This window comes from Phodopus roborovskii, unplaced genomic scaffold, assembly GCF_943737965.1.
Source record: "Phodopus roborovskii unplaced genomic scaffold, PHOROB, whole genome shotgun sequence".
In the NCBI taxonomy this organism is placed as follows: Eukaryota; Metazoa; Chordata; class Mammalia; order Rodentia; family Cricetidae; genus Phodopus; species Phodopus roborovskii.
The window spans coordinates 14341465-14366980 of NW_026126480.1; the positions used below are offsets into that span (position 1 = coordinate 14341465).

The following is a 25516-nucleotide window of genomic DNA, read 5'->3' on the forward strand; positions in this document are numbered from 1 at the left end:
TGACATGGCCATGAGCATTCCGTCAATCATCGGGGGTGGGGTCAGTAGACTGCTGGTTCCCAACAACCTGCAGTAGTATTAGATATTCTGATAGCAGGTGACTTTATTAGCACCTTGAGGGTATAGGCCACTTGTGTAATTTTTGATATGTATTATTAATTTTTATTTATTTAAAAGCTTAGAAATGTGAAGAAGGGTAAATACAGATAATTCCTCCATAACTGCTTGGGATTTGAATTTGAACACTGACTCTGCTGATGGTGGCACCTCCTGAGAAAGGCTCTGTGGAAGCAGATAGGAGGAAGAAAATTCCCAGAAGCCATGCTGGGCAACAATATCACCTCAACTCATCCAATGGCCTTCTTGTTGATGGGGATCCCTGGCCTAGAGCACTTACACATGTGGATCTCCATCCCCTTCTGCTCAGCCTATACCGTGGCTGTGCTTGGTAATTGCACCCTCCTTTTCACCATTCAGGTTGACACAGCTCTTCATGAGCCTATGTACCTCTTTCTGGCCATGTTGGCAGCCATAGATCTGGTCCTTTCCTCTTCAACACTGCCCAAAATGCTTGCCCTGTTCTGGTTCAGGGATCGAGAGATCAATTTCCATGCCTGCCTGGTTCAAATGTTCTTTCTCCATTCCTTTGCTATCATGGAGTCAGCAATATTGCTGGCCATGGCCTTTGACCGTTATGTCGCCATCTGCAAACCCCTGCACTACACCACGGTTCTGACTAAGCCTCTCATCATCAAGATTGGCCTGGCTGCTGTGACTAGGGCTGTGACACTAATGACTCCACTCCCCTTTCTGCTCAGACGTTTTCACTACTGTCGAGGGACAGTGATTGCTCATTGCTACTGTGAGCACATGGCTGTGGTAAGGCTGGCATGTGGAGACACACGATTCAACAACATCTATGGCATTGCTGTGGCCATGCTTATTGTGGTGCTGGACCTGTTCTTTGTTATTTTGTCTTATGTCTTCATCCTTCGTGCTGTTCTCCAGCTTGGCTCTCAGGAGGCCCGCTATAAGGCCTTTGGGACATGTGTGTCTCATATAGGTGCCATCTTAGCTTTCTACACACCCGTGGTCATCTCCTCAGTCATGCATCGTATAGCTCGTCAGGCTGCTCCTCATGTCCATATACTTCTTGCTAATTTTTATCTGCTTTTTCCACCCATGGTCAATCCTATCATTTATGGTGTCAAGACCAAGCAGATTCGAGAGCGAGTCTTAGGACTCTTCCTCAGAAAGGATGTAAAAGGACGGTGAGGGGGTAGATGAAAAAGCAGATGGGTACAGGATGATAGGAAGTAGAGGAACAGCAGGATCTCCATGCTTACTTTTATATTGATATGATTTTAAAAAACATCTAGCTGTTGACAAAGGTCATCTGTATCAATCCAGACTTGTTGACTCCTCAGAATCCTCACTCCTGCCTTTCAGTAACTTGACAGAGTCATGAACTACTGACCTCCTTCAGCTTCAAATGAAGACAACGATATTCTTAAGCTCACTTGCTCATGAGAAGCCTGAGGGTCTGATTTCTAGCCTGTGCCCCTGGAATGAAGCTTTATCTATCTATCTACCCAGGACCTGGGTAAGCATCAACAGTATATCAATGATTCTTCATCCCTCACTGACAGCTGGGGTCCAGGTTCAGACAGAACTCTCTCACTGTTGGGGATTTTAACATTCCAGGACTACAGGTTTCATGTGAGACACCCTTGATGACTAGATCACTTTTTCTTTCCTTAGCATGTGTATTCTTTGACTTCTGTTCACCTCTTCATCCTCACAGCCAGATGCTCTCACTGAACACTTTGAATATCACACAGCCTTTCTTGTGATTTTTCTTTATGCCATATGGATCCTTCTTATGTTTTCAATAAAAATGTGAATTGCTCATGTATTAATTCAGACAAGTGTCTAGGGCAGTGGTTCTCAACCTGTGGGTTGCAACCCCTTTGGGGGTTGCATAGCAGATACTTGCATTACGATTCATGATAGTAGAAAAATTACAGTTATGAAGTAGCAATGAAATAATTTCATGGTTTGGGGCCACAATGACATGAGAAACTATAGTAAAGGGTCACAGCATTAGGAACTTGGACTTGGAACTAGTAGGAACTAGGGATTTGGAACACATGCATCTTAAAGCAGGGAAGGTGGATTTATACATAAGTTCAGGAAGAGAAGGAAACAATAATTGCAATAGATTTTGTTCTTTGTACCCCTCACTGCAGTCCCAAAATTTACTACATGGAAGAAAAATGAGAAAGACAAAGTAGAGAAGAAAAAGGAATATAAATCTATCTTTCCCTTTGTCTCATGTAAACTTGTATGCTGGGAAATTTCTTATTATTAATCTTGACAGCTCATGTGGCTCAGACAAGCCCTGATATATGTTCCCACAAATTTATCATTTCTGTTTTATCTTACAACTTTTTGTTTCCTCAGACTGTTGTGTAGGAATTCTATATCACCTTTTCTGTAGGATATTATATACTACATTTATTACTACTGTAATAAAAACTTTTGAATTGTTTCCTTTAAGTATAGTGGAGTGTAAGGGATGCTTCAAAATAGCATTAAATACTAACATATAAACAGAAGAGTAACATGAAGTAAAAGAAGTTACTTGTAAAAATTAATTATTTTATGTATGTGTGCCCATATTTGTGTGGGTGTTTTCATGTGTGAATGCAAGTGTCCTCTGAGGGCAGAAGTGGGCATCAGATTTCTGGAACTGGGGTCATGAGGTGTTGTGAGCTGCCTGACATGGGTGCCTGGAACTGGACTCAGGTCCTCTGCAAGAGCAGAATGTGCTTTTAATTACTGAGTTATCTTTCCACCCCCAAGAAATTACTTCTAACAAAAGTGTGATTATTCTTCTGTTGGTTTATACAAGGAATACCATCATCCTGAAAGCCAGATCTACCCTCAACAAAAAGAAAATACTTTTGTTTATAGCATAAGTCCAATAATATAAGGATCCCCAGCCAGGAAACACATACCATCCACACAATGAGGGTTAGTCAAAAAATATTGTTACTCTATGAGGTTGTAGTGGCTGTGCTTGACTGAAAGGTTTTGTTCTACTTAGTGACTCCTATGGAAACTTGGTCTAATCCTGTTGCTCAAGAAAGCAGTCTTGATGTTAGTTTGGAATCTCTTTTCTCTCACACCTGTATCATTTCGTTCTCCATCCATTGCTGCATTTGTCAGATGTGCAGGAAGAACCTAGTGATTTCTCATTACATTCCCTGCTACCATCTTGCTTCAGAGACATCATACTCCCTTTAATTTAATGTAATAGACTTTCTTCATGGTGATAAGTGTAAGCCCAAAGTTTTTCATGTTATATAATGCCCAACCATTGTATTGCCCTGAAACAGACTCTTAAATTATCTGCCTTCATTTATCCTCCCTTCTTTGTTCTTCTCTGTTACAGATGATATATCTGAAAATAGACTAAACCAAAACTAGTCAGAGGATCCAAGGAACAACCCACCAAGAGTGTATTACAGTTCTAAACATACATATGCCAATCACAGGAGCATCTAATTTTATAAAAGAAATATGCAAAACCATTTCTTTTATATCCCCCTTCCATCAATAGACATGTCATCTGAAAAAAACAAAACAGGGAAGCATATGAGTTAAAATATATCATAAACCAAGCAGACCCAATAGACATCTTCCACTCAAACAAGAAAGAGTACATGTTCTTTTTAGTATCCTATAGAACTCTCTGCAAAACAAACTATTAGTACCCAAAGCAAGTCTCAACAAATAGGTGAAATAGCATCCTGTAACTTTGCAAAATATTAAATTATGCAGAAGTAAACAAGCTGAGCTTAGGTCAGATTGAGAGGGAGTCTTGTGAAAAAGAAGCCAGAAGGTATGATGTTTCCAGCAGCCTGGCAGTCACACTTCCTTCAGAAAAATGTTTGACATGTGTTATGTATTTCAGAGGCTGGAGCTGAAGATGCAGATGAGGCACAGTCCCTGACTTTGGTCCTCTTAGCTCACAGGATGGTGAAGTTTGTGATAGGGGTAGATGCTGAATCACAAAGAGAGGAAGTGTTCTGTACACTTCTTTGTATTCTCTCAGAGCATCAATTCAGGGATTATGAGTTCTTGGAAAGGGCTGAGGATTGAAATCACATTTTTTTTTTTTTAAACTCTGAAGGCTGCTTTGATGGTACTTGCTGATGAACTATAGTGTAGGGAAGAAAGGGAAACACAGATGAATTTATTCTAGGAGGAACAACTGGCCATACTGGATCAAGCTTTTGTATTTCAGAGCCACTTAGAAGAAGTCAAGATTTCTGCATTGACATTTCCATGAAGGGAAAAATGAGACATGTATATTAGTATTTGAGGTTTTAGGATATGGTGCTGAGACCCCTGGTAAAGAAGTAGAAAACCCTAAAGGAGGGCAAGACTCCAGGGTGCTTTCGAAGCAACATTCCCTTTATTTTCTCAATTCCTTCTGTATTTAAAATGTGTTGTAAAATATCCACCATTTTCTTCCAGACAGTCTCACTATGTCATCCAGGCTGGCCCCAAACTTGTATTTCTATAGCCTCTGGAGTATTTGCATTACAAATGTGTGCAACCATCAGGTCCAATTTGTAAATTTTTTACATCTATATTCCTTCCTTTCCTCCTTCCTTTTCTTTGAGTTTCTTCTTTCCATCCTTCCTTTCCTTCTCTTTTCATTCTTGCCTTCCATCACATGTGTTCCAAGGGCTGAGCTCAGGCTTGGTGGCAAACACATTCATCTGCTAACCCATCTCACCAACCCCCTCATTTCTCTTTTCCTTGTTTTGTGTTTAGTTTTGGACTATACTAATAAGCCATAATAAGCCAAGAGCTTTATTGATGCACTTTACAGTGGACCCAAAACTGCTCACCTTCTTTGGGAAGAAGGGATGTGTGTTGACTTCTTTTTTTTCATTTTAAAACCCAAGCTCTCCTTTTCATCCCTGTCCTAGGCCCTGCACCCACCCAAAGAGTCCCTCCCCATTTAAACAGGCAGCGCACACAGACACACCTGATGAAATCTGGCCAGTCATTATGATAGTCAGGTGTCAGTCCTGTGTTGCTTTGTAGACAAAGGCAGAGACTCTGATCCTGCAATGAAGTTATGAAACAATAAGACAACTTCTCCTTCCACCTCAGAATTTCTCTTTAGAAGAAAACGAACACAAATACTTGACCTTACTCCTCACTGAATCTGGTGCTCCATTCACTGTTGGCTTCTATTGCAAGTTCTTTATATAAGGAGACCTTCATTAGACTTCAAATACTCCTTTCCTCAGACTCATTTAATTCAGACTCCACATGGTGCTAATTCACCAGTATTGCTTTCTTCAGTTGTCCAGTACCCTGAATCTGAAAGTACAAGAGCAATGTGGGTTTCAGATGATTTTCTTCATTAATAATGTTACTACATAGTGATAACTCCTCACCCTTAATATATGATGTTGAATAGGCTACCAAGGCAGCACGGATTATAGGGCACTTTTGTCTTAATAGCCACCCAGTCTTCTTGGCTGACCTACATCTCAGTACTAAATCATGAGATTCATAACTGAGTTTTTCTTCCTTCTATGAAAATAGGGTACATCTTTGAGGTGAACTGCTTCCATGCCTTCAGGAACTCTCCGTTTCCAAATGATCCTAAATTTCTATCAACAACCAAAATTTCCCCTTCAAATTCAAACAGGTCATCTGTTACTTAGACTTCTGACAAGACATTTCAAACCCTCCACTTTGAAAGTTGAAGTCTTGATCTGTTCCTCCAAAACATTCCTCATTTTAACCGAGTAATGTCTTCCTTCTGGTTGCTTATGCCAAAAGTCTTGACATGTTAGACTTAAGTTTCTGACAAGGGCTATATTTAACCCAGTGAAACACCTACATTGCACTTAAAAAAATAAGCTCCAAATACAATTACTTATCACTGTACTCACTACCATCTTGATTCTGATACAAATTTTTCCCTTCTTCAGACTGCTTAAGTAGCCTTAGTGAGTGTCTCCATGCTGTCACCTTTGGAAGTTTCTGCTAGTTTTTAAAACATTTGTAATCATATAGGTATCAGAGCAAACTCTGAAGAAGTTTTAAGTATTCAAATATGTTGGGGCTTGGCAGATAGCTCAGTGGTTAAGAACACTGTCTGCTCTTCACTGGGATATGGGTTCTAGGTTCAAATCCCAGCACCAACATGGCAGCTCACAACTGTTTATAACTCCATTTCCAGAAGATTTGACACCTTCACACAGACATAAACACAGACAAAAATGGTATAAAGAATTTAAATATGTCTCTTATCTGTTTAAATCAAAGTCTGAGAACATCATTTTTTTTTTCTCCAAAGTTCTCTACACAGCTATAAAGCTGTGTATGCTTTTCAACACTCTTCTGCCCTCAACAGTTCTCCCTCACCCCTTCTTGGCTACATTGGCTACCTAGCCAATATTTGATCATTAGTCATATATAAACATAAAGGAATTTTCTCTGGCCATCTTTTAGGATTTACTATCAGGGAGGATTCTATCTATCCTGCATCACTCATGCTCGTCTTACACCCTCTCATGTGTCCTTTTCTATTTTAGCCATTGCTATGGAATAATCAAAAAGGCCACAGCTTTACTCAACTTGCACTGAGAAATAATGCTCAGCTCTTCTGATGGCCTTGTGAACCTAGAAGACTGAGGAAGTCAATGCTCTTTGGATAAATCCCTGACTATTTGTTGGGACAGTAAGTGGAAGCCAATGAATGTGGTATGAAAATCCGAGGTAAATCAGTAGACTATCTAGAAAAGGCAATGTTGCAGGATGTTTCTAAAAGCAACATTCCCTCTTTTAAGTCTATAAGGACCAATCCTGAGGTTACTCCTTCATGGTTCTTCAGATAGTATATGATACAGTTATGACTGTATTCTCCAGTTTGGGAATGCATCTCTGCATTAATTCCCCCTATTTTACTTTTTCATTTCATTCTTGTTCAGTTGTTAATTTAAACCACCTGCATGGAAGGTTTTGACTCTTTGTTCAAAATCTTTTTTCAATGAAGCCTACTACGATTTCCCCATTTAAAATTACTAGGTCTAATAATGGATGTAGCTTCAGAGTACTTGTGTTCTTCGTGCTAGGTTTCCTTTCTCTATCTGTTTTAGGATTCTATATCTTCCTGTCTGTCTCTCTGTCTGTCTGTCTGTCTGTCTATGTTTCTATGCTTTTTATTTAGCTTTGAGCTTATATTCTTTCTTTACCATCTTTCAGAGTACTGAAAGTATGGTTATGTGCCTCCATGCCCAGCTTTAATTTTCATGGTCAGTAAAGATTAAAGTTACTGATAGCTAGCTACTTCTCCAATCCCTTGGTTCATTTCTGTAATACATATTGCTACATATTCTTATCAAGATAAGCTCTCAAATGCAAAAGCTAATTTCCTGTCCCAAAATCTCCAACTTAGGTACAAATAAAGAAGACAAGTAAACTGTAATTTCTAGTGCCCTAATTAGTCACACATCATGTATTTACTGAAAGATTACTTTGATACAGATCCCATGAGCCTTAAGTGGCCACTCATGCTCATATATTCACACAGACATACATGTGTACATGAAACTAAAAATAAAGAATTTTAAGAAATAAACCGATTTTACCATATTTTATTTCCCCACTCAAAGGTAATTCTGACATCAAGAACATAGCAAACACTACCACCTCCTATCACTTTATGAAGGTGGACATATGACATCATTTCTATGGATATTTAATATTATTTTGTTCAGAGTTAAAATTCCTTAAGACATGAAACATGGGCTGTATTTCTATATCTATGAGAGCTATCAACTTACTTTGTTTAATGTCTAACAATGGAAATGAGACTTAATCCAATTAGCTGGGGTAGCAGAATTCTATTATCATGTATTTCATAGAAAATAGATACAGAAGGTGAGGTACCATTTGAAAACCAACAAGAAGAGTTTCCAGGAGTCATGTCAGCCATCAATGCAACTGAAACCCATCCAGTGGCCTTTTTGTTGGTAGGAATACCTGGTTTGGAGCACCTACACATCCGGATCTCCATTCCTTTCTTCTTTGCCTATACCTTGGCCTTATTGGGCAACTGTACCCTTCTCTTCATTATCCAGGCAGACTCAGCCCTCCATGAGCCCATGTACATCTTTCTGGCTATGTTGGTAACCATAGATCTGGTCCTTTCTTCTACAACATTGCACAAAATGCTTGCTATTTTTTGGCTCAGAAACCAAGAGATCAGTTTCTTTGCCTGTCTTATCCAGATGTTCTTTCTCCATCATGGAGTCAGCAGTGCTGCTGGCCATTTTAAAGCATTAAACAAGTAATCTCAGTGATGGATGGTGTTGGTCTACGAGTTGCCAAATTAGCAATTTAGTTAATTTTTCACTGTTCTTGAGGCAGTGGGACCTGGAAAAGTGAAATTTATAAAGGAGGCAGACAAAATTTTCATGCAATAGCCAACTTTATTCTAAACATTAGACATTTTAAGAGTTAAGAAGACATACATGAATAAAGTTGTCCAATCACAAGGGCAAGTCATATATGGCAGGCAAGAATTACCTGGAGGACAAGCAGCACATGGCAAAAACACACTTTTCCATAGAGGCATATAAACAAACAACGGCCAATTGCAATGAATAATCTGAAGTAAACTCACTCTTATCTGCTATACTGGGAGGTGTATGAAAGCATAATCCAAGAACAATTCTGTGTTTGTGAAGAAAGAAAGGTTTCTTTGAGTTTTCTCACAAGCACTCAGAATTCTCAGATGACTCCATTCTTGGACCATATTCCTGCACTCATTAATACTCTAGGTGAAATAATCAATAAAATTGCATATGTATGAGTCAAGCTTAGCTGGTATATCTTTCTATCTTTCACGTAGATAACAATAGCCACTGTGAAAGTTTTACTGTCTTCCTTAATCATGTAAAGCCCCTATGGAAATGGGCTGCTCCATCTCCTGCTATAAGTGCACACCTCATCTAATCTGATTTAAAGATCAGTAAATAACTGGTTGTCAAGTTCTTAGACTGCTGAATTGCCAAGTGGGATCCTGCAGTTGTCCTATGGGTTTTTCTTTCTATCCAGCACACCATCCATTTATTATTGGACTTAGAAAAGAACTATCCATCTACACATCCTTTCTACGGAATAGGCTGAGCACATGATCACGAATCTGCCTGGTCTTGACACCATAGATGATGGGATTAATTATAGGTAGAAAAAGAAGATAGAAAATCGCAAGAAGTATGTGGACATGAGGAGCAGCCTGATGAGCTACACGATGCATGACTGAGGAGATGACTACAGGTGTGTAAGTGGATAGAATAGCACCTATATGAGACACACATGTCCCAAAAGCCTTATAGTGGGCCACAGCAATGCCATAGATGTTGTTGAATCGTGTGTCTCCACATGCCAGCCTCACCACAGCCATGTGTTCACAGTAGCAGTGAGCAATCATCACACCTCGACAGTAGTGGAAGCATCTGAGTAGAAAGGGAAGCGGAGTCATTAGTGTCACAGCCCTAGTCACAGCAACTAGGCCAATCTTAATGATGAGAGGCTTGGTCAGAACCGTGGTATAGTGCAGGGGTTTGCAGATAGCAACATAATGATCAAAGGCCATGCTTTGCTTTTCTAATCCTCAGCTTGAAGCTTGAACCCCAATATATCTGTCTCTGGAGTTTTACATTTTATATGCAACAATGGTCCACCTTTCAGTTTCTACCTGAACACACATGTACAAATTTAAATCTAGATGAGGAAAACATGTCGTAGGGTTTGCTATATTGTGTAGGTTGGCTTGGGAAGTCACTATATGGTCCAGGATGGCCTCAAACTTTTAATCTTTGTGCTTCAGTCTTTTTGATACTAGGATTACAGGTCTGTAATACAACTGCTAATGGTAATGCCACAGTTTTTTTTGATGTTTGTTTTCATTTACATGAAATTTAAAGATTAAAATTAAATTCTTTTTGACGGATTATTCTGAAAACATAGCATAAATCTCCAAGTCAAGATAGAAATAGCAAACCATTGGGAATTTTTGAAGCTGTCCAGATGATATACATGCTGAATTCTGGGAGGAAAACACAATCAGTCACACAGGCACCACCTCTGTCATACCAGCCTTTTTGTCTTTCTGCCCTGCCCCCACAAGTTACTAAACTGAAGAGGTTATGTTCTTTTTATTTTTAAATTTTTTTTTTTAGTTTTTGAGATTATAATAGTATGCTTTTTAAAAAATCATTTCTTCTGTATGTATGCGTGTGTGCTTGAATGCATGTATGTGCACTGTATGCATGAAGGAGTCCATGAGGGTCAGGAGAGGCATCTGGTATCTGGAAGTGGAATTGCAGATGGTTGTGTGCCAGCATGGGTGCTGAGAACTGAACCTGAATTCTCAGCAAGAGCAGTGAGCTCTCAATGGTTGAGCCATCTCTCCAGGCCTGACCATGTCCTTTAGCACAGATCATTCTAAGATGAGCAACATTGGCAGTTTCTGGCACCTTAAGTAGAAACCACAATCCTCTGGTCTTTCCCTAGGTTTCATGATAGAACCCAGCATTTTGCACTTCAATAAGTCCTCTAGGTGATTCTGATACCTACTGAAGTTGAAGGGACACTACTCTTGCTAATGCATGTATTTTGCATTAACTGAATATGGGATAGTTTCTTTCTCTGCACCAGAATTGCATTACTGTTGGTGGTAGGCAGCACCAGCTCCTGTTGTAAATGATCTTGGGTTCTTTTAACTTATTTGGAAGAACTGAAGCCATCTGAAGCTTTGAGAAATTGAGATCTTTTAATGGAATATGATCCTATCGGGGTTCAGAGGGAACATTTCTTCCTTGGCATCAAAAGGAAGTCTTTTTGTCCGTCTTTTTCTTTGAGACAGGGCAACAGGGTTGGTTGTCCTAGAACGCATTCTGTAGACCAGACTGACATCAAATTTGGAGATACACCTGCCTGTGCCTTCTGAGAGCTGAGATTAAAGGTATGTATCACCACAGACCAGCCATAAGGAAGTTTTAATAAACTTTATTATTATCTGTTTAGTTCCCTTGGTATGGCTCTTTGACAACAAAAATAATAGAATGCCTTGTGTTTAAGATTATCTCTTCCTATTGGCTTTGTTTTTATACCATTTTGTAAGACAAGGCTAGCATGGAATTCTTAGTTATGGTAATTCTCCTTTATTGGCTTCTTGGATGTTGGGATTACAAGTATGAACTACCACAAAACTTGTACGTATTTTAGTATCAACTGGACATCTTTGAAAAATCCCAAGTCCAGGCTATACTTTCACCAATTTAATTACTGTACATGTAAAATATTATCAATTGTATGTTTGAAAGTAGTGCTATAGATACATCCCAAATAAGCCATTATGCAAAACTATATTAAAACATTTAGGTATTTTCAATGTGTTTGTTAAAATGAAGACTGATGATTACCCTCTTTGCTTATTAGTCTATATTGTATCATTTGGCCATTTCTAAGTCACCAATGTCCTATGGCAGTCCTAAGTAAAAGAGATGCCTGGGACTATCAAGAATTTGTGTTGAGGTATTGTTTCAGAATTTACTAACAGTTACTCAGGCTCCAGATGACTCATAACTAGCATAAATAAATTACCCAAAGTGTCATTATTATATTTGAATTAATGTATACATATTTATATGTCATTCTTTTGTATTTATGTAATGGTTTCAAGTCCCCTTTGTACCACCCCCCCCCAGTTCTTTTCGTTTCTTCTTTGTCTTGATGGCCTTGTCCACAATATGATGTTTTTCTGTGAAATTCTGAACTCAAACTGAAATCTTCATTGCCAAAATATTAGGTAATTAAATTAAAAAAAATAGTTGTGTGCATGCCTGCTTGTCTATATGTGCACAACATACATGCAGGTGCCCAATGAGACCAAAAGTATGTGTTGAATCTCCTGGAACTGGAGTTACAAATGGATGTAAGCTCCTGATGTGGGTACTCGCAACCAAACCCTTGTTCTCTGCAAGAGCAACACATGCTTTTAACTGCTAAGCTATCTTCCCACCTCCAAGTATATTGTTTTTGATATTGCTATTACAGGGCATATATTTTTCATAGCCATTATAGCTTGAATGTATCTTTTTTTTAAATCCTCTAAATTTTAATTCAGCAATGTATTTTCTATTTCCCTCCCTCCCTCCTTCCCTCCCTTTTACCCTCTCTGCCCTCTCACATGCACTTTAACCACCCTCCCCTCCCATCCCCCCACCCCAATTCCATATGTAGGGGAATGCCATCCAGTTGGGGTCATGTAGATCTGACAGGTCATGTGAAGTAGGGACTAGGGCTTCTCTCCTGTCTCTAGATTAAGGCAGTTATCCCTCCATGGGGGATGTGTTTGCAAAGTCCTTTTGTGCACCAGGGATACATCCTGGCTCCACTGTCTGAGGTCCCTTAGACTGCTGAGTCCTTCTGGCTGAGACCCATATTCAGGGGGGCCTGAGTCAGTCCCATGCTGGCTTCCTAGCTATCAGTCTGGTGGCCTGTTAGCTCCTCCTTGTTCAGGTAACCTGTCTCTATGTGTTTCTCCCTCCTGGTCTTGTTCTCTCCATCTGCATCTGGGTTCTACTTTGACTCGGTGTTTATGTATTGGTATTTGATCCTGTTTCCAACAGGCATTAGTTAAGGGCTCCATGGATAAGTTAGTTGTTGATCTCATTCTCCGGGAAGGCTATTTATGGTAGCCTTTCCATGGAATATCAAATTGTTAGTTGGCAGCAGTTTTGTAGTTCTCTAGACCTTTCTTTGTGTTCAGTTTTATCTTCAAACCAATATTGGCTCCCTCTTTTATGTTCTCTCTCTCTCTCTCTCTCTCTCTCTCTCTCTCTCTCTCTCTCTCTCCTGTCTTCTATTCCTAACCAGGCTCAATCTTCCTGGTTGCACATGTTTTCCTTTCCTCCCCCTCTTTTTCTCCTACTTCTCTCTCCATTCACTGCCCCCTCACTTCCCCTGAGCTCTGGGGGACTTGTCCCTTCCAGGTTCTGTGAGGGACTTTATATGAATCTCTTAGAATACACCTTGTATCCTAGTTCCTCTGGTGGTGTGAATTATAGGCTGGTGATCCTTTGCTCTAGGTCTAAAATCCATAAATGAGCGAGTACATATCATGTTCCTCTTTTTGTGACTTGGTTACCTCATTCAGGATGGTTTCTTCAAGTGCCATCCATTTGCCTGCGAATTTCAAGATTCCATTATTTTTTTCTGCAGAGTAGTATTTCATTGTGTAGATGTGCCACATCTTCATTAACCATTCTTTAATTGAGGGACATCTAGGTTGCTTCCAGGTTCTTGCTATTACAAATAGTGCTGCTATGAACATAGTTGAACAGATGTCTTTGTTGCATGGATGTGAATCCTTTGGGTATATGCCTAAGAGGGGGATTGCCGGGTCCTGTGGTAAACTAATTCCCATTTTCCTGAGGAACTGCCATACTGATCTACAAAATGGCTGTACAAGTTTGCACTCCCACCAGCAGTGGAGGAGTGTTCCCATTTCTCCACATCCTCTCCAACATGAGTCATCATCATTGGTGTTTCTAATTTTAGCCATTCTGGCAGGGGTAAGATGGTATCTCAAAGTTGTTTTGATTTGCATTTCCCTGATAGATAAGAATGTGGAATATTTTCTTAAGTGTCTTTCAGCCTTTTTGATTTCCTCTGTTGAGAATTCTTTCTTCAGTTCTGTACCCCATTTTTTAATAGGGTTATTTGGTGTTTTGTTGACTAGTTTCTTGAGTTCTTTGTATATTTTGGAGATCAGCCCTTTGTCGGATATAGGATTGTTGAAAATCTTTTCCCAGTCTGTGGGCTGCTGTTTGGTCTTGTCCACTGTGTCCTTTGCCTTACAGAAGCTTCTAAGTTTGAAGAGGTCCCATTTATTAATTGTTTCTCTCAGTGTCTGTGCCCCTGGAGTTATGTTCAGGAAGCGGTCTCCTATACCAGTTTGTTCAAGGGTACCTCCTACTTTCTCTTCTAAGAGGTTCAATGTGGCTGGATTGATCCATTTGGATTTGAGTTTTGTGCATGGCGAAAGACATGGGTCTATCTGCAGTCTTATACACACCCTCATCCAAATGTGCCAGCACCATTTGTTGAAGATGCTGTCTTCACCCCATTGTATAATTTTAGCTGTTTTGTCGAAAATCAGGTGTTCATAGGTGTGTGGGTTAATATCAGGATTTTCAATTCGATTCCATTGGTCTACCTGTCCATTTTTACGCCAATACCAGGCTGTTTTCAGAACTATAGCTCTGTAGTAGAGCTTAAAGTCAGGAATGGTGATGCCTCCCGAAGTTCTTTTATTGTATAGGGTTGTTTTGGCTATCCTGGGTCTTTTGTTTTTCCATATAAAGTTGATTATTATCCTTTCAAGGTCAGTGAAGAATTGTGGTGGGATTTTAATGGGGATTGCATTGAATCTGTAGATTGCTTTTGGCTAGATTGCCATTTTTACTATGTTTATCCTACCTATCCAAGAGCATGGGAGATCTTTCCATTTTCTGGTATCTTCTTTAATTTCTTTCTTTAGAGTCACAAAGTTCTTGTTATATAGGTCTTTTACTTGTTTGGTAAGCATTACACCAAGTTACTTTATGTTGCTGTTGGCTATTGTAAAGGGTGATGTTTCTCTGATTTCTTTCTCTGTCTCTTTGTGGTCCAAAAAAAAGTAGGGCTACTGATTTTTTTGGCTACTGCTAGTTTGGTGAAGGTGTTTATCAGCTGTAGGAGTTCCCTGGTAGAGTTTATTGGGTCGCTTATGTAAACTATCATATCATCTGCAAATAGAGACAGTTTGACTTCTTCCTTTCCAATTTGGATCCCCTTGGTCTTCTTTTGTAGTCTTATAGCAAGCTTGAATGTATCTTTACTCCCAATTTGATTCATGTCCTGGTCCTCAGATTTGTTCAAGCATGGCAACTTCTGTTGTTTCTGAAAGGTACTTGAGCCATTAGATGTTTATGACCAAGGCTTTTGTTGCTATTATCATCTACATAAGAATTCTCTCTCTATAGCACTAGAAGTCTTTTCATTTCTATTAGAAATATATATTCTATCAATTAAATTTGTGTCTTCTTGTCCTTATTTGAGTGTCTTTGGCATCGAACAACTATGAGGTGTGGCAAAAATTTGTTACAAGCTACAGTTCCCCTCAGCAAAGCAAGAAAACAGAGTGTATTCTTGGAAATAAGAGCTAAACATTACATGATTGATATTGTTTCATGGTTGTGAGAGCTGGGGAAAAAGGTAAAACAAGAACTCTGAACAAAGGTGAACTTGTTCGTTTACATAAAATACTGACTTTTATACAAGAGTCACTGGACCATAATGTGATGCCCAAAAATTATTTCTTATTTAGAAGTAATCTATTTCTATGAGTTTTTCCCTCCTACCCTTCTCTCTCCTTTTTTTTTTTTTTTTTTTTTTTTTTTTAAATCTCTCTTTGTGCTGGGGTTAAGCTGAGAGCCCTCACTTAACATTAATGTTAAGGGGAAGCTATAAGATTAGACCAGAGAACAAAGATACTGAATTCTTAGTTTTTAAAATCCAAAGTCTTGATCAAGAAATACAGAAGGGAGTTTTAGAAAGACTTGAGGCAGAAGGTAGGGTTTTCTGCATGGTTTCATTAGGTTAAAGCACACAGACCTTTTGTACTTGGTAGAAGAAGAGATATTTGTTGGAACCATGAGCTCTTTGCACAAAGCTGAACTCCCAGGGTTCCTAGGGCCACAGGGTTTTGCATCATTTGCACTTTTTTTCTGGGACACAAGAGACAAAGTGGTTGACTGAAAGAGCAAAAATTGTGGTGCTGGCTGGTTTGTACAGAGTCCTGCTGTCAGAATGGAGGGGTCAATACCAGGAGGTTGTGTAGCAGACAGTCTCTGCCAGGGTCTTGTGGGAACACTATTGTCCTTTATCTCAATGGATGAAAAGAAGCAGTCTCCTGGGTCTGGTTCTGCAGGTTACAATATGAAGGAGTGCTATTTGTTATAGCACAAGATGGATCAGGCCCAGAGGACAGTGGAGGAACCAGGAAGCAGCAGTAGGCATCCCTCTCTTGTGACTGCCTGATAACAATTTTCTAAAAGTCCACTCCATTCTCCAATGAAGTCTTAAACTTAGCACAAGGAAGAAGACAATTAAAAAACACCTAGGAGGAATTTTGATACTGTTACCTCCTTTCCTTTTTATCTTTGTTATCTCAGTGAAGCTATTGTCCCTCACATCTTAGAGCCTCTGAAATGGAATCTCACAATACCCTTTTCTATCTACTACTTGATCTCTGTTTAGCTCTTGGAGATGTGGTATCCCTTGTCCATTTTCTTTGTTTAAATGCAGGAATGACCTGGTTTAAAGACTTTAACTCCTATGGGCAGTAAAATCCCATTCTAAGTCCCATTAGATTAAACTTCCTCCTATTTATCGATAGATAAATGTCATATGAATAAGGGCAACTCAAGAAAAGCTTGCCAATATAATAAATGTTTGAAAGTTTTGAATACAATTACCTAAATTGTGTTTAAGAAGATTTTAGAATAGAATTCTACTTTTTAGAAGTTGTGGTTGGTTACCCTGTCATAAAACAACAACAATAACACAACAAAAACCAGGAAATCTGATACCACAAAAGTGAAGGATAAGATGATCTCAGTTCCTATGACCTATATGCTTATTGCACTTAATTGCACAAAATTAAATATGTTATTTTTTTTAAAGGAGTTATATTACAGGAGATTATCACCAATTTTCCCTTCTACTTCAAGATATTGTATTCACACTTCATAGGAAATGCATGCTCTTTAGTCTTTAGTACTGCTTTTAGGCTCATATCCCCACCATTTTTTTAGGAAGCACCCAGAAATATCAAGAGATTCTTTGCTTTAGAATAGCCTCTTACCATCATCACCAAATATTTATATGTTCCTGGGTTGAGTTCCTGACTTAATAATATGCAAAAGTCTCTCTCGGATCTGCTTGGTGCGCACAGCATAGACAACTGGATTGAGAATGGGTGGGATGAGGAGATAAAAGTTAGCCAAAAGAATATGGATGTGGGAAGGTACATGGTGGCCAAAGCGATGGGTGAGAGATGAAACAGCGATAGGAATATAGAAGACAAGGATGGCACAGATGTGAGAACCACATGTCCCTAAAGTTTTAAACCTTGCATCAGTGGTGGACAATCCCAACACAGCTCTAAAAATCATTATGTAAGAGGCAGTTATAGCTAGTGAGTCTAGGATTAATACCAGGAAACCAATTCCCATTCCATATAAATTGTTGACTCTTGTGTCACCACATGCCAAAGTGACTACAGCCATGTGCTCACAGTATGAGTGGGCAATGACTTGGGTTCGATAAAGGGGCAGCCTCAGGCGAATTAGGAGTGGAAGAGGTCCAATGTAGAATACTCCTCGGAGGAGTGCAGCCAGCCCCAAACGTCCCACCACTGCATGGGTAAGTACTGATGTATGGTGTAGTGGGTCACAGACGGCCACATATCGATCAAAAGCCATGGCAAGAAAGATGCCTGACTCAACAGTAGCAAAGCAGTGGACAAAGAACATCTGAGCCAAGCAGGCATCCAGACCAATGCTGCAGGCACCAAACCAGAAGATGGCTAATAGTTTGGGCATTGTAGAAGTTGACAGGACCAGGTCAATGACAGCCAACATGCACAGGAAGAAATACATGGGCTGGTGCAGGCTGCGCTCTGTCTTAACCACTGCCAAGATGGTGATGTTCCCCACCACAGCCACCAGATACATGGCACCAAAGGGAATGGAGAGCCAGATGTGCAGGTATTCCAGTCCTGGGATGCCGGTGAGCCAGAAAGAGCTGGGCACTGAGCAGGCATTGTTATAAATGAGCATGCTTGGGAGCATGGGATATGAAGAGGAGCTCTTAACATCGGGTTTCTGTTCCTATGTGAGATAATGCCTCTGACAGCTCTAGAATAGATCCTCATTTCCATTCTTGATAGCTTGTGGCACCTACAACAAAGAAGAATTCTGAATGCCAACTTGAAAGAACACTGTGTTACTTATTTATAAGAATCACCTATGATGACACCCATTGCTAAGCACAGAAACAGGCATGCTTAGAGTTTCTACCACTAATTTCAAAATGTAGTATAAAAATACCCAATATTATGCATTCCCTTGGCCCAGGAAGTTTATTTTGGGGAACTTTCCCTAAAGAAAAAGAAAAAAAGAGAAATGGTTTCCAGGTAACATTTAACTATAAATAAAAATACAATATTTATCCAGTAATTCTATATGCTTTTCTTATCATTGGTCAATAACATTGATATCAATAATGTATGCTAATTAGCTGTTTCAAATTTTTATTCTAATGAAAAGTTGGAGCCATGTGGTCAATGTAAATAAAGCATTGCTTAAATTTTAATTTTTACATGCACTGAGTTAGAATTATATGTACAAATAACTATATATATTTATTAGTATAATGTTTATATGATATATAAGTGAGGGATACCAGGAGGCAAGATAAACTATGATTTAATTTTTATTAAAGTAGGTGACATATAAATTATATCCTTAAATTGAGAAGTATCTGGGAAGATTTGTGCTGTTTTATACCTGCTGATTGTTATATAGATGGGAGTATAGGTACTTTGAATTTTCTTCCATATGTATGGAGTATATATTATTCTATACATACATACTGTGTTTTTAAAAATAAAGTTATCAAAGCCTGACAAAGATAAAAGGCAGCAGTCTTATTAGGAAAATATGCTAGTGGACTAGAATTATAAAGATGTGACAGAGCGGTTGGGAGATGGTTAGTTAGTAAAGCACTTTACAGATACAAGGGCTTGAGTTTAAATCCCCACAACCTACATTAAAGCTGGCATGGTGGCACACATCTGTAATTCTAGAACTTCTGTGGTGAGATAGGAGGCAGAGACACAAGATCCCCAAAAGCTCAGGGGTCAGCAGCCAGCTGCACACAGTTGGCAGACAACACAGAAGAGATCTTGCCTCAAACCAGGTGAAAGGTGAGGATAGATAATGGAGGTTGTCCTCTTATTGTCACTATGCACAACGAGACACTGTGTACATGCATATACTCACACACACAGATACACACAAACTCACACACACACACACACATACATACACATACAAACACACACACACACACACACACAGACAGATAGACAGACAAACACATAGACACACACATACAGATTTGACATGGACCTAATATCTTAAAGAAAAAGATTTCACATTTCAGGTTGCCAGACTTTAAGCTTAAACAGAATGAAGAAGAGACATAACTTCTTGAGAACGGTTACTCTAGGGAAAGACTACTGTTAATAGGTTTTCCTGGCAAGTATTGGGCACCATTTGTGATTTGACTGAAGAAGTCTATTTTTTTTCCCTTAGAATAAATTTCATTTATGTTTTCTACTATCTGCTATTGGAGAGTAACAAGAATGGATTGAACCAAAGGGATTAGGAAGTCTCTTTTTTTGCATAAGAACCCTTGGTCTCTTGAGCACCAAAACCCCAGTCATTGCCTCTACTAGTCTTGTTTGCTTTCTGCTTTTCAGATGTATCTGCTGGAAGTCCTTATTTACATCCTCATTGTTCAGAGTCTGAGAGCTCCTAACACCATGTGCCCTTCCCTGTCTCAGGCTTGTTCTCTTGACCCTTCTTATCAGATAGATCCTTGATAGTGATTTTTACCATATCCATCTATGCGCAGTAAGTTTCTTCACACAGCTCTTACAGCCAAGAAGTTTTTCCATTGCGTTTAGGCTTTTGTTCCTACCTAGGGATATTTTCCCATCCTTCAAGGCCAATTTCAGGTCACCCTTTCCAGAGCCCTTTATGAAATCTTTAACCTATAACATTGTGTGTGTGTGTGTGTGTGTGTGTGTGTGTGTTAGGGGACCTTTATAAACTCCTGAATTGTCTCAAACAAACATACATTTTAGTTTTTGTCTAAAATAGAACTAGCCATTACGTTTCCATACCAAATAGGAGTCAGTCCCAATGTAGCCTCTAAAACTACTGCTTCAGGCTCCAATACACAGTTTATTTTAAGGGTTCCTTTGCTTACTCAGTGGCTAGACATTGGCCAGATATGGAGTAGAAATATGTAAGTTTTGTGAATCTTAAAATAACTTGCAGTATTTTTATATTAAATATTTGACTAGGATATTTGAATGTGTAAATGAGTGTTAACATGCAAAGTTGCTCCCTTAGGAGTCAAATAAATACACAACTGCCTTAAATGAATCAATTATGGTAGTGAAGCGAAGGTGGTCCTAGAAGTCTGCTCAGGGTGTTGAATTACTGTCTAACAAATCATATTTGTCAGCCCAGGCCTTCAATGTACTCTAGGCAATTTACTTGAATCTTCTGGAAGCATTATTTTCCATATTAAATGCAAAAAATGTTTACTGCAAATGAAAGGTATATGGAACAGAAAACAAGGGTTTGACATGACAGCAGATGCTTTTCCCTGAAATGTAATATGGGTAGCAGACTGGAAATGCACACCTCACAAGTAGGAAACATTTCACCTTGCTTGTTACACCTCAGAGGATGCTACAGAAGTGCAGGGATAGGTTACATGGACAGAGACTTAAGGCAGTCTTTAGTCAATGCAGAATTTTAAAACTGGAAACTGATGTGTAGTCTGAATGTATAATATATCACCATTCCAAAGCTAAAAGGAGCTCATGCACTCAATTTCAAGGCAAGTTAAAGTAGCAACTATTTGTCATGAAAGAATCTGAGTCTGGGGATGGTCTTTAGTTTCCTTCCTTGATTTGTGTCTGAACTAGTTCAGTCAATGAAGCTGAAATTGAATTTTAGGCTAGGATGAAAAATGCTGAAAAAAGTAAGTGTGCTATATTTTCATCACATTTACAACACCATCACAAACACCAGTCTTAACTAGGTTGTGTTAACTAAATTGACTAACAATCTAGAGCACTGCATAGCAATATTTTCTGCTTTTACAGAGATCACATTTTTTACCTGCACAGTGATGGCAAGCTCGCAAACCCAGGGAGAGGTGATCTGATGGTCTGAGGCTTCTGAGAAAGATGCTTTGACATAAGTGTGGATTAGAAGCAAGACCGATCTATGTTCATATCCTAATTCCCATCTTTGCTGTTGTACAATTTCAGGAAATTTGTGTTTGCTTTTAATTGTGTTTCCTGGTCTGTGATTAGGGAGATCCTGAGCCTTTCTTCATGTATTAATCATCTCTCTGTGTTAGAATTCCTAGCTGCTGAATAGTGCTGAACTTATTTTATCCACAGCTCCCTTCACTTCCTTCACTTTCCCTTCCACAGAACACAAACAGTGCTACATCTCCAATAGCTATTCTAGAAACTTCTTTATCAACTGAATGACTAATTTCTCTTTTTGCATAGTCTTTTGCTTTAGTTTCTAATGGATTGGTCTGTAAGCATATCATGTGATTTCTGCTTTTGTGCAGTCAAAAACATGAGTCTTATTTTGAAATTTCATGACTAGCTTCATTAGCATGAATTTATAATGATTGAAGAGACATACAATCATGTTTGGCTCAGTTCAGGGTAATGAGCTCCTGGAACCTAAGACAGGAGGTTCAACTGTGTGCAGGACTTCATACTTTCTCTGCTGTCCTAAATACTAGGCTACTATGTCTTCTGTTTTGTGGTCTCTCTCTCTCTCTCTCTCTCTCTCTCTCTCTCTCTCTCTCTCTCTCTCTCTCTCGACTCATCCAAGGAAGTATTAACTAGCTGCTGCTTTTGACAGTTTTTGGCTGAAGGAGACTGCTTCCGGTGGCTTTGCTCCCCATGGTCCCAGAATGTGCTTACCCATGGAGCATGGCCACAGAGTTGTGGGCTCTGTTCCTCACAGTGGTTAGCTCTTATCTGATGCTTGGGAAAATGTAGTTGGCAAGCTGGGGAAGGCTGTGCCCCTAGTCATTTTCTTTCCTTCCCTTTATCTAAGTTCTGAAAATAGCCAGTTATTTCCCAAAGGCTACACAGAGAAACTCACCAGCTTCCCTCTGGATTTTAATACCCTCTTAGGAATTGTCTTCACTCCCTGTCCACTCCATGGATGAGAATAGAGACTTGTTCTTACTCTCTGGTGAGCTCTCAGCTGGTGTTGGCTTTGCTGCCTTCCCTTCAGCCTGAGGAGCTCACAGACTCTAAGGGTCCTATCTCATGATCTCTCACAAGAGAAGGTGGAGGTGTGTGTGTGTGTGTGTGTGTGTGTGTGTGTGTGTGTGTGTGTGTGGCGGGGGGGGGGCTACTCCATAGTCATGTATAGTCATGTAACTATTGTAGGCTGTTTTTACCACTTCTACTAAAAACCAAAACCAAAATCATTAGTCACTGCTGAGGAGAGAGCTCAGTGGATAAAGTTATTGCTTTGCAAATACAAGGACCCGAGTTTGATCTTCATAATCCAAATCCATATAAAAAAGCTAGGAGTGGTGATGCATGGCTGTAATCTTAGCACTGGGGCAAGAGGCAGGCAGATGGCTCCCTGGCTTGTAGATAGCCAGCTTTGTCTGTTTGGTGAGCTCTAGGCTAGAGGGAGACCCAAAGTGAATGACATGTAAGGAATGACACCAGAGGTTCATGTTGAACCTACATACACATAGACACACAGACTTTCTCTCTCTCTCTCTCTGTCTCACTCTCTCAAGCCTTAATTCACATCTGGTCTATACCTTAAAAATTAAATGTTAAACTATTTTTTAATTATTTTTTTAGTCTTATTTTACATATCAATTCCAGTTTTCTCTCCCTCCCTTCCTCTTTCCCTCTCTCACACCCTCACATGCACCCTGACCACCTCTCCTCTCATCCCCCTCCCCCCACACCACATGTAGGGTGATGCCCTCCAGGAGGGGTCATCTAAATCTGTCAAGTCATTTGAAGTAGGGACTAGGACTTTTCTCCTGTCTCTAGGTTAAGGGAGTATTCCTCCATGGGGGATGTGCCCGCAAAGTCTTTTTGTGCACAAGGAATATATCCTGGTTCCACTGTATGATGTCCCTTAGACTGCTCAGGCCTTCTAGCTGAGACACATGTTCAGGGGGTCTGAGTCAGTCCCATGCTGGATTCCCAGCTTCAGTCTGTGGTCCCACTAGCTCCTCTTTATTAAGGTCAGAAGACTCTATGTGTTTCTGCAGCCTGGTCTTGTCTTCCTTCTCTGCATCTGGATTCCAGTTCGGCTCAGTGTTTAGTTGTAGGTGTTTGTTTCTGTTTCCATCAGCTATTAGATGAGGGCTCCATGATGGTGGATAAGTTAGATGTTGATCTCATTATCAGGGAAAGGCATTTATGGTAGCCTTGCCACTGTTGCTCAAATTGTTAGTTGGAGTCAGTCTTATAGGTCTCTGGACATTTCTCTAGGTTCAGTTTTCTCTTCAAACCTATAATGGCTCCCTCTTTTATGGTCTCTCTCTCTTCCCACTTCTATTCCTCCCCTGACTCAATCTTCCTAGTCCTACGTGCTTTCCTCTCTTCCCCTTCTCTTTCTCCTAGTTCCCTCTTCACTCACTGCCCACCCTCACCCCCCACTCCCCATATGCTCTGGAGAACTTGTCCCTTTCGCCTTCTGAGAGGGACCTTATATGGATCTCTTAGAATCCTCCTTGTATCCTAGTTCCTCTGGTGGTGTGAATTATAGGCTGGTGATCCTTTGCTCTAGGTCTAAAATCCATATATGAGTGAGTACATATCATGTTCTTCTTTTTGTGACTGGGTTACCTTATTCAGGATGGTTTATTCAAATACCATCCATTTGCCTGCGAATTTCAAGATTCCATTTTTTCCCCCACAGAGTAGTATTCCATTGTGTAAATGTGCTACATTTTCTTTATCCATTTTTCAGTGGAGGGGCAACTAGGTTGCTTCCAGGTTCTTGCTATTACAAATAATGCTGCTATGAACATAGTTGAACACATGTCTTTGTTGCATGGATGTGGATCATTTGGGTATGTGCCTAAGAGGGGAATTACCAGATCCTGTGGTAGACTGATTCCTATTTTCCTGAGGAACCACCATATTGATCTCCAAAATGGCTGTACAAGTTTTCACTCCCACCAGCAGTGGAGGAGTGTTCCCATTTCTCCACATCCTCTCCAGCATAAGTTGTCAATGGTGTTTCTAATTTTAGCCATTCTTGCAGGAGTAAGATGGTCTCTCAAAGATGTTTTGATTTGCATTTCCCTGATAGGTAAGGATGCTGAGCACTTTCTTAAGTGTCTTTCAGTATTTTTGATTTCCTCTATTGAGAATTCTCTATTAAGTCCTGTACCCCATTTTTTAATAGGGTTGTTTGGTGTTTGTTGACTAGCTTCTTGAGTTCTTTGTATATTTCGGAGATCAGCCCTCTGTCAGATGTAGGATTGGTGAAGATCTTTTCCCAGTCCGTGGGCTGCCGTTTGTTCTTGTCCACTGTGTCCTTTGCCTTACAGAAGCTTCTAAGTTTGAAGAGGTCCCATTTATTAATTATCGATCTCAGTGTCTGTGCTGCTGGAGTTATGTTCAGGAGTGGTCTCCTGTACCAATTTGTTCAAGGGTACCTCCCACTTTCTCTTCTAAGAGGTTCAGTGTGGCTGGATTTCTTTTTTCTTTTCTTTTCTTTTTTTTTTTTTTTTTTTTTTTTTTTTTGAGGTCTTTGATCCATTTGGACTTGAGTTTTGTGCTTGGCGATAGCCATAGGTCTATCTGCAGTCTTCTACACACCATCATCCAGTTGTGCCAGCACCATTAGTTGAAGATGCTTTCCTCCTTCCATTTTATACTTTTAGCTGTTTTGTCAAAAATTAGGTGTTTGTAGGTTTGTGGGTTAATATCAGTATTTTCATTTTGATTCCATTGGTCCACTTGTCTATTTTTGTGCCAATATCAGGCTGTTTTCAGGACTATAGCTCTGTAGTAGAGCTTAAAGTCGGGGATGATGATGCCTCCTGAAGTTGTTTTGGCTATCCTGGGTCTTTTGTTTTTCCATATAAAGTTGATTATTATCCTTTCAAGGTTATTGAAGAATTGTGCTGGGATTTTAATGGTGATTGCATTGAATCTATAGATTGCGTTTGGCAAGATTCCCAATTTTACTATGCTTATCCTACCTATCCAAGAGCATAGGAGATCTTTCCATTTTCTGGTATCTTCTTTAATTTCTTTCTTTAAAGACAGAAAGTTATTATTGTATAGGTTTTTCACTTGTAGGCATTACCCCAAGATACTTTATGTTGTGTGTGGCTATTGTAACGGGTGATGTTTCTCTGATTTCTTTCTAAGTCCCTTTGTCATGTGAATAAAGTAGGGCTACTGATTTTTTGTTTGTTTGTTTATCTTGTATCCTGCTAGTTTGGTGAAGGAGTTTATCAGCTGTAG

At 39.6% G+C, this 25516-nt stretch overlaps 3 protein-coding genes across 3 annotated transcripts; 1 reads left to right on the forward strand and 2 right to left on the reverse strand.

The window, feature by feature from the left end:
• Nucleotides 1–321: 321 nt before the first annotated feature.
• On the forward strand, nucleotides 322–1275 carry LOC127228027 (olfactory receptor 52K1). The gene has a single exon (XM_051192465.1). The coding sequence runs from the start codon at nucleotides 322–324 to the stop codon at nucleotides 1273–1275; it is 954 nt and encodes a 317-aa protein (XP_051048422.1).
• Nucleotides 1276–9202: 7927 nt separating this feature from the next.
• Nucleotides 9203–9700, reverse strand: LOC127228050 (olfactory receptor 52K1-like). Its single transcript, XM_051192488.1, has one exon. It carries the CDS (start codon nucleotides 9698–9700, stop codon nucleotides 9203–9205), a length of 498 nt encoding a protein of 165 aa, XP_051048445.1.
• Nucleotides 9701–17036: 7336 nt separating this feature from the next.
• LOC127228053 (olfactory receptor 52M1) lies at nucleotides 17037–18008 on the reverse strand. The gene has a single exon (XM_051192492.1). It carries the CDS (start codon nucleotides 18006–18008, stop codon nucleotides 17037–17039), a length of 972 nt encoding a protein of 323 aa, XP_051048449.1.
• Nucleotides 18009–25516: the final 7508 nt, after the last annotated feature.

What these genes read in the sequence shown, in the direction of transcription:
- LOC127228027 (XM_051192465.1), top strand. Translation starts at nt 322, where the DNA reads ATGCTGGGCAACAATATCACCTCAACTCATCCAATGGCCTTCTTGTTG.
- LOC127228050 (XM_051192488.1), bottom strand. Translation starts at nt 9,700, where the DNA reads ATGGCCTTTGATCATTATGTTGCTATCTGCAAACCCCTGCACTATACC.
- LOC127228053 (XM_051192492.1), bottom strand. Translation starts at nt 18,008, where the DNA reads ATGCTCCCAAGCATGCTCATTTATAACAATGCCTGCTCAGTGCCCAGC.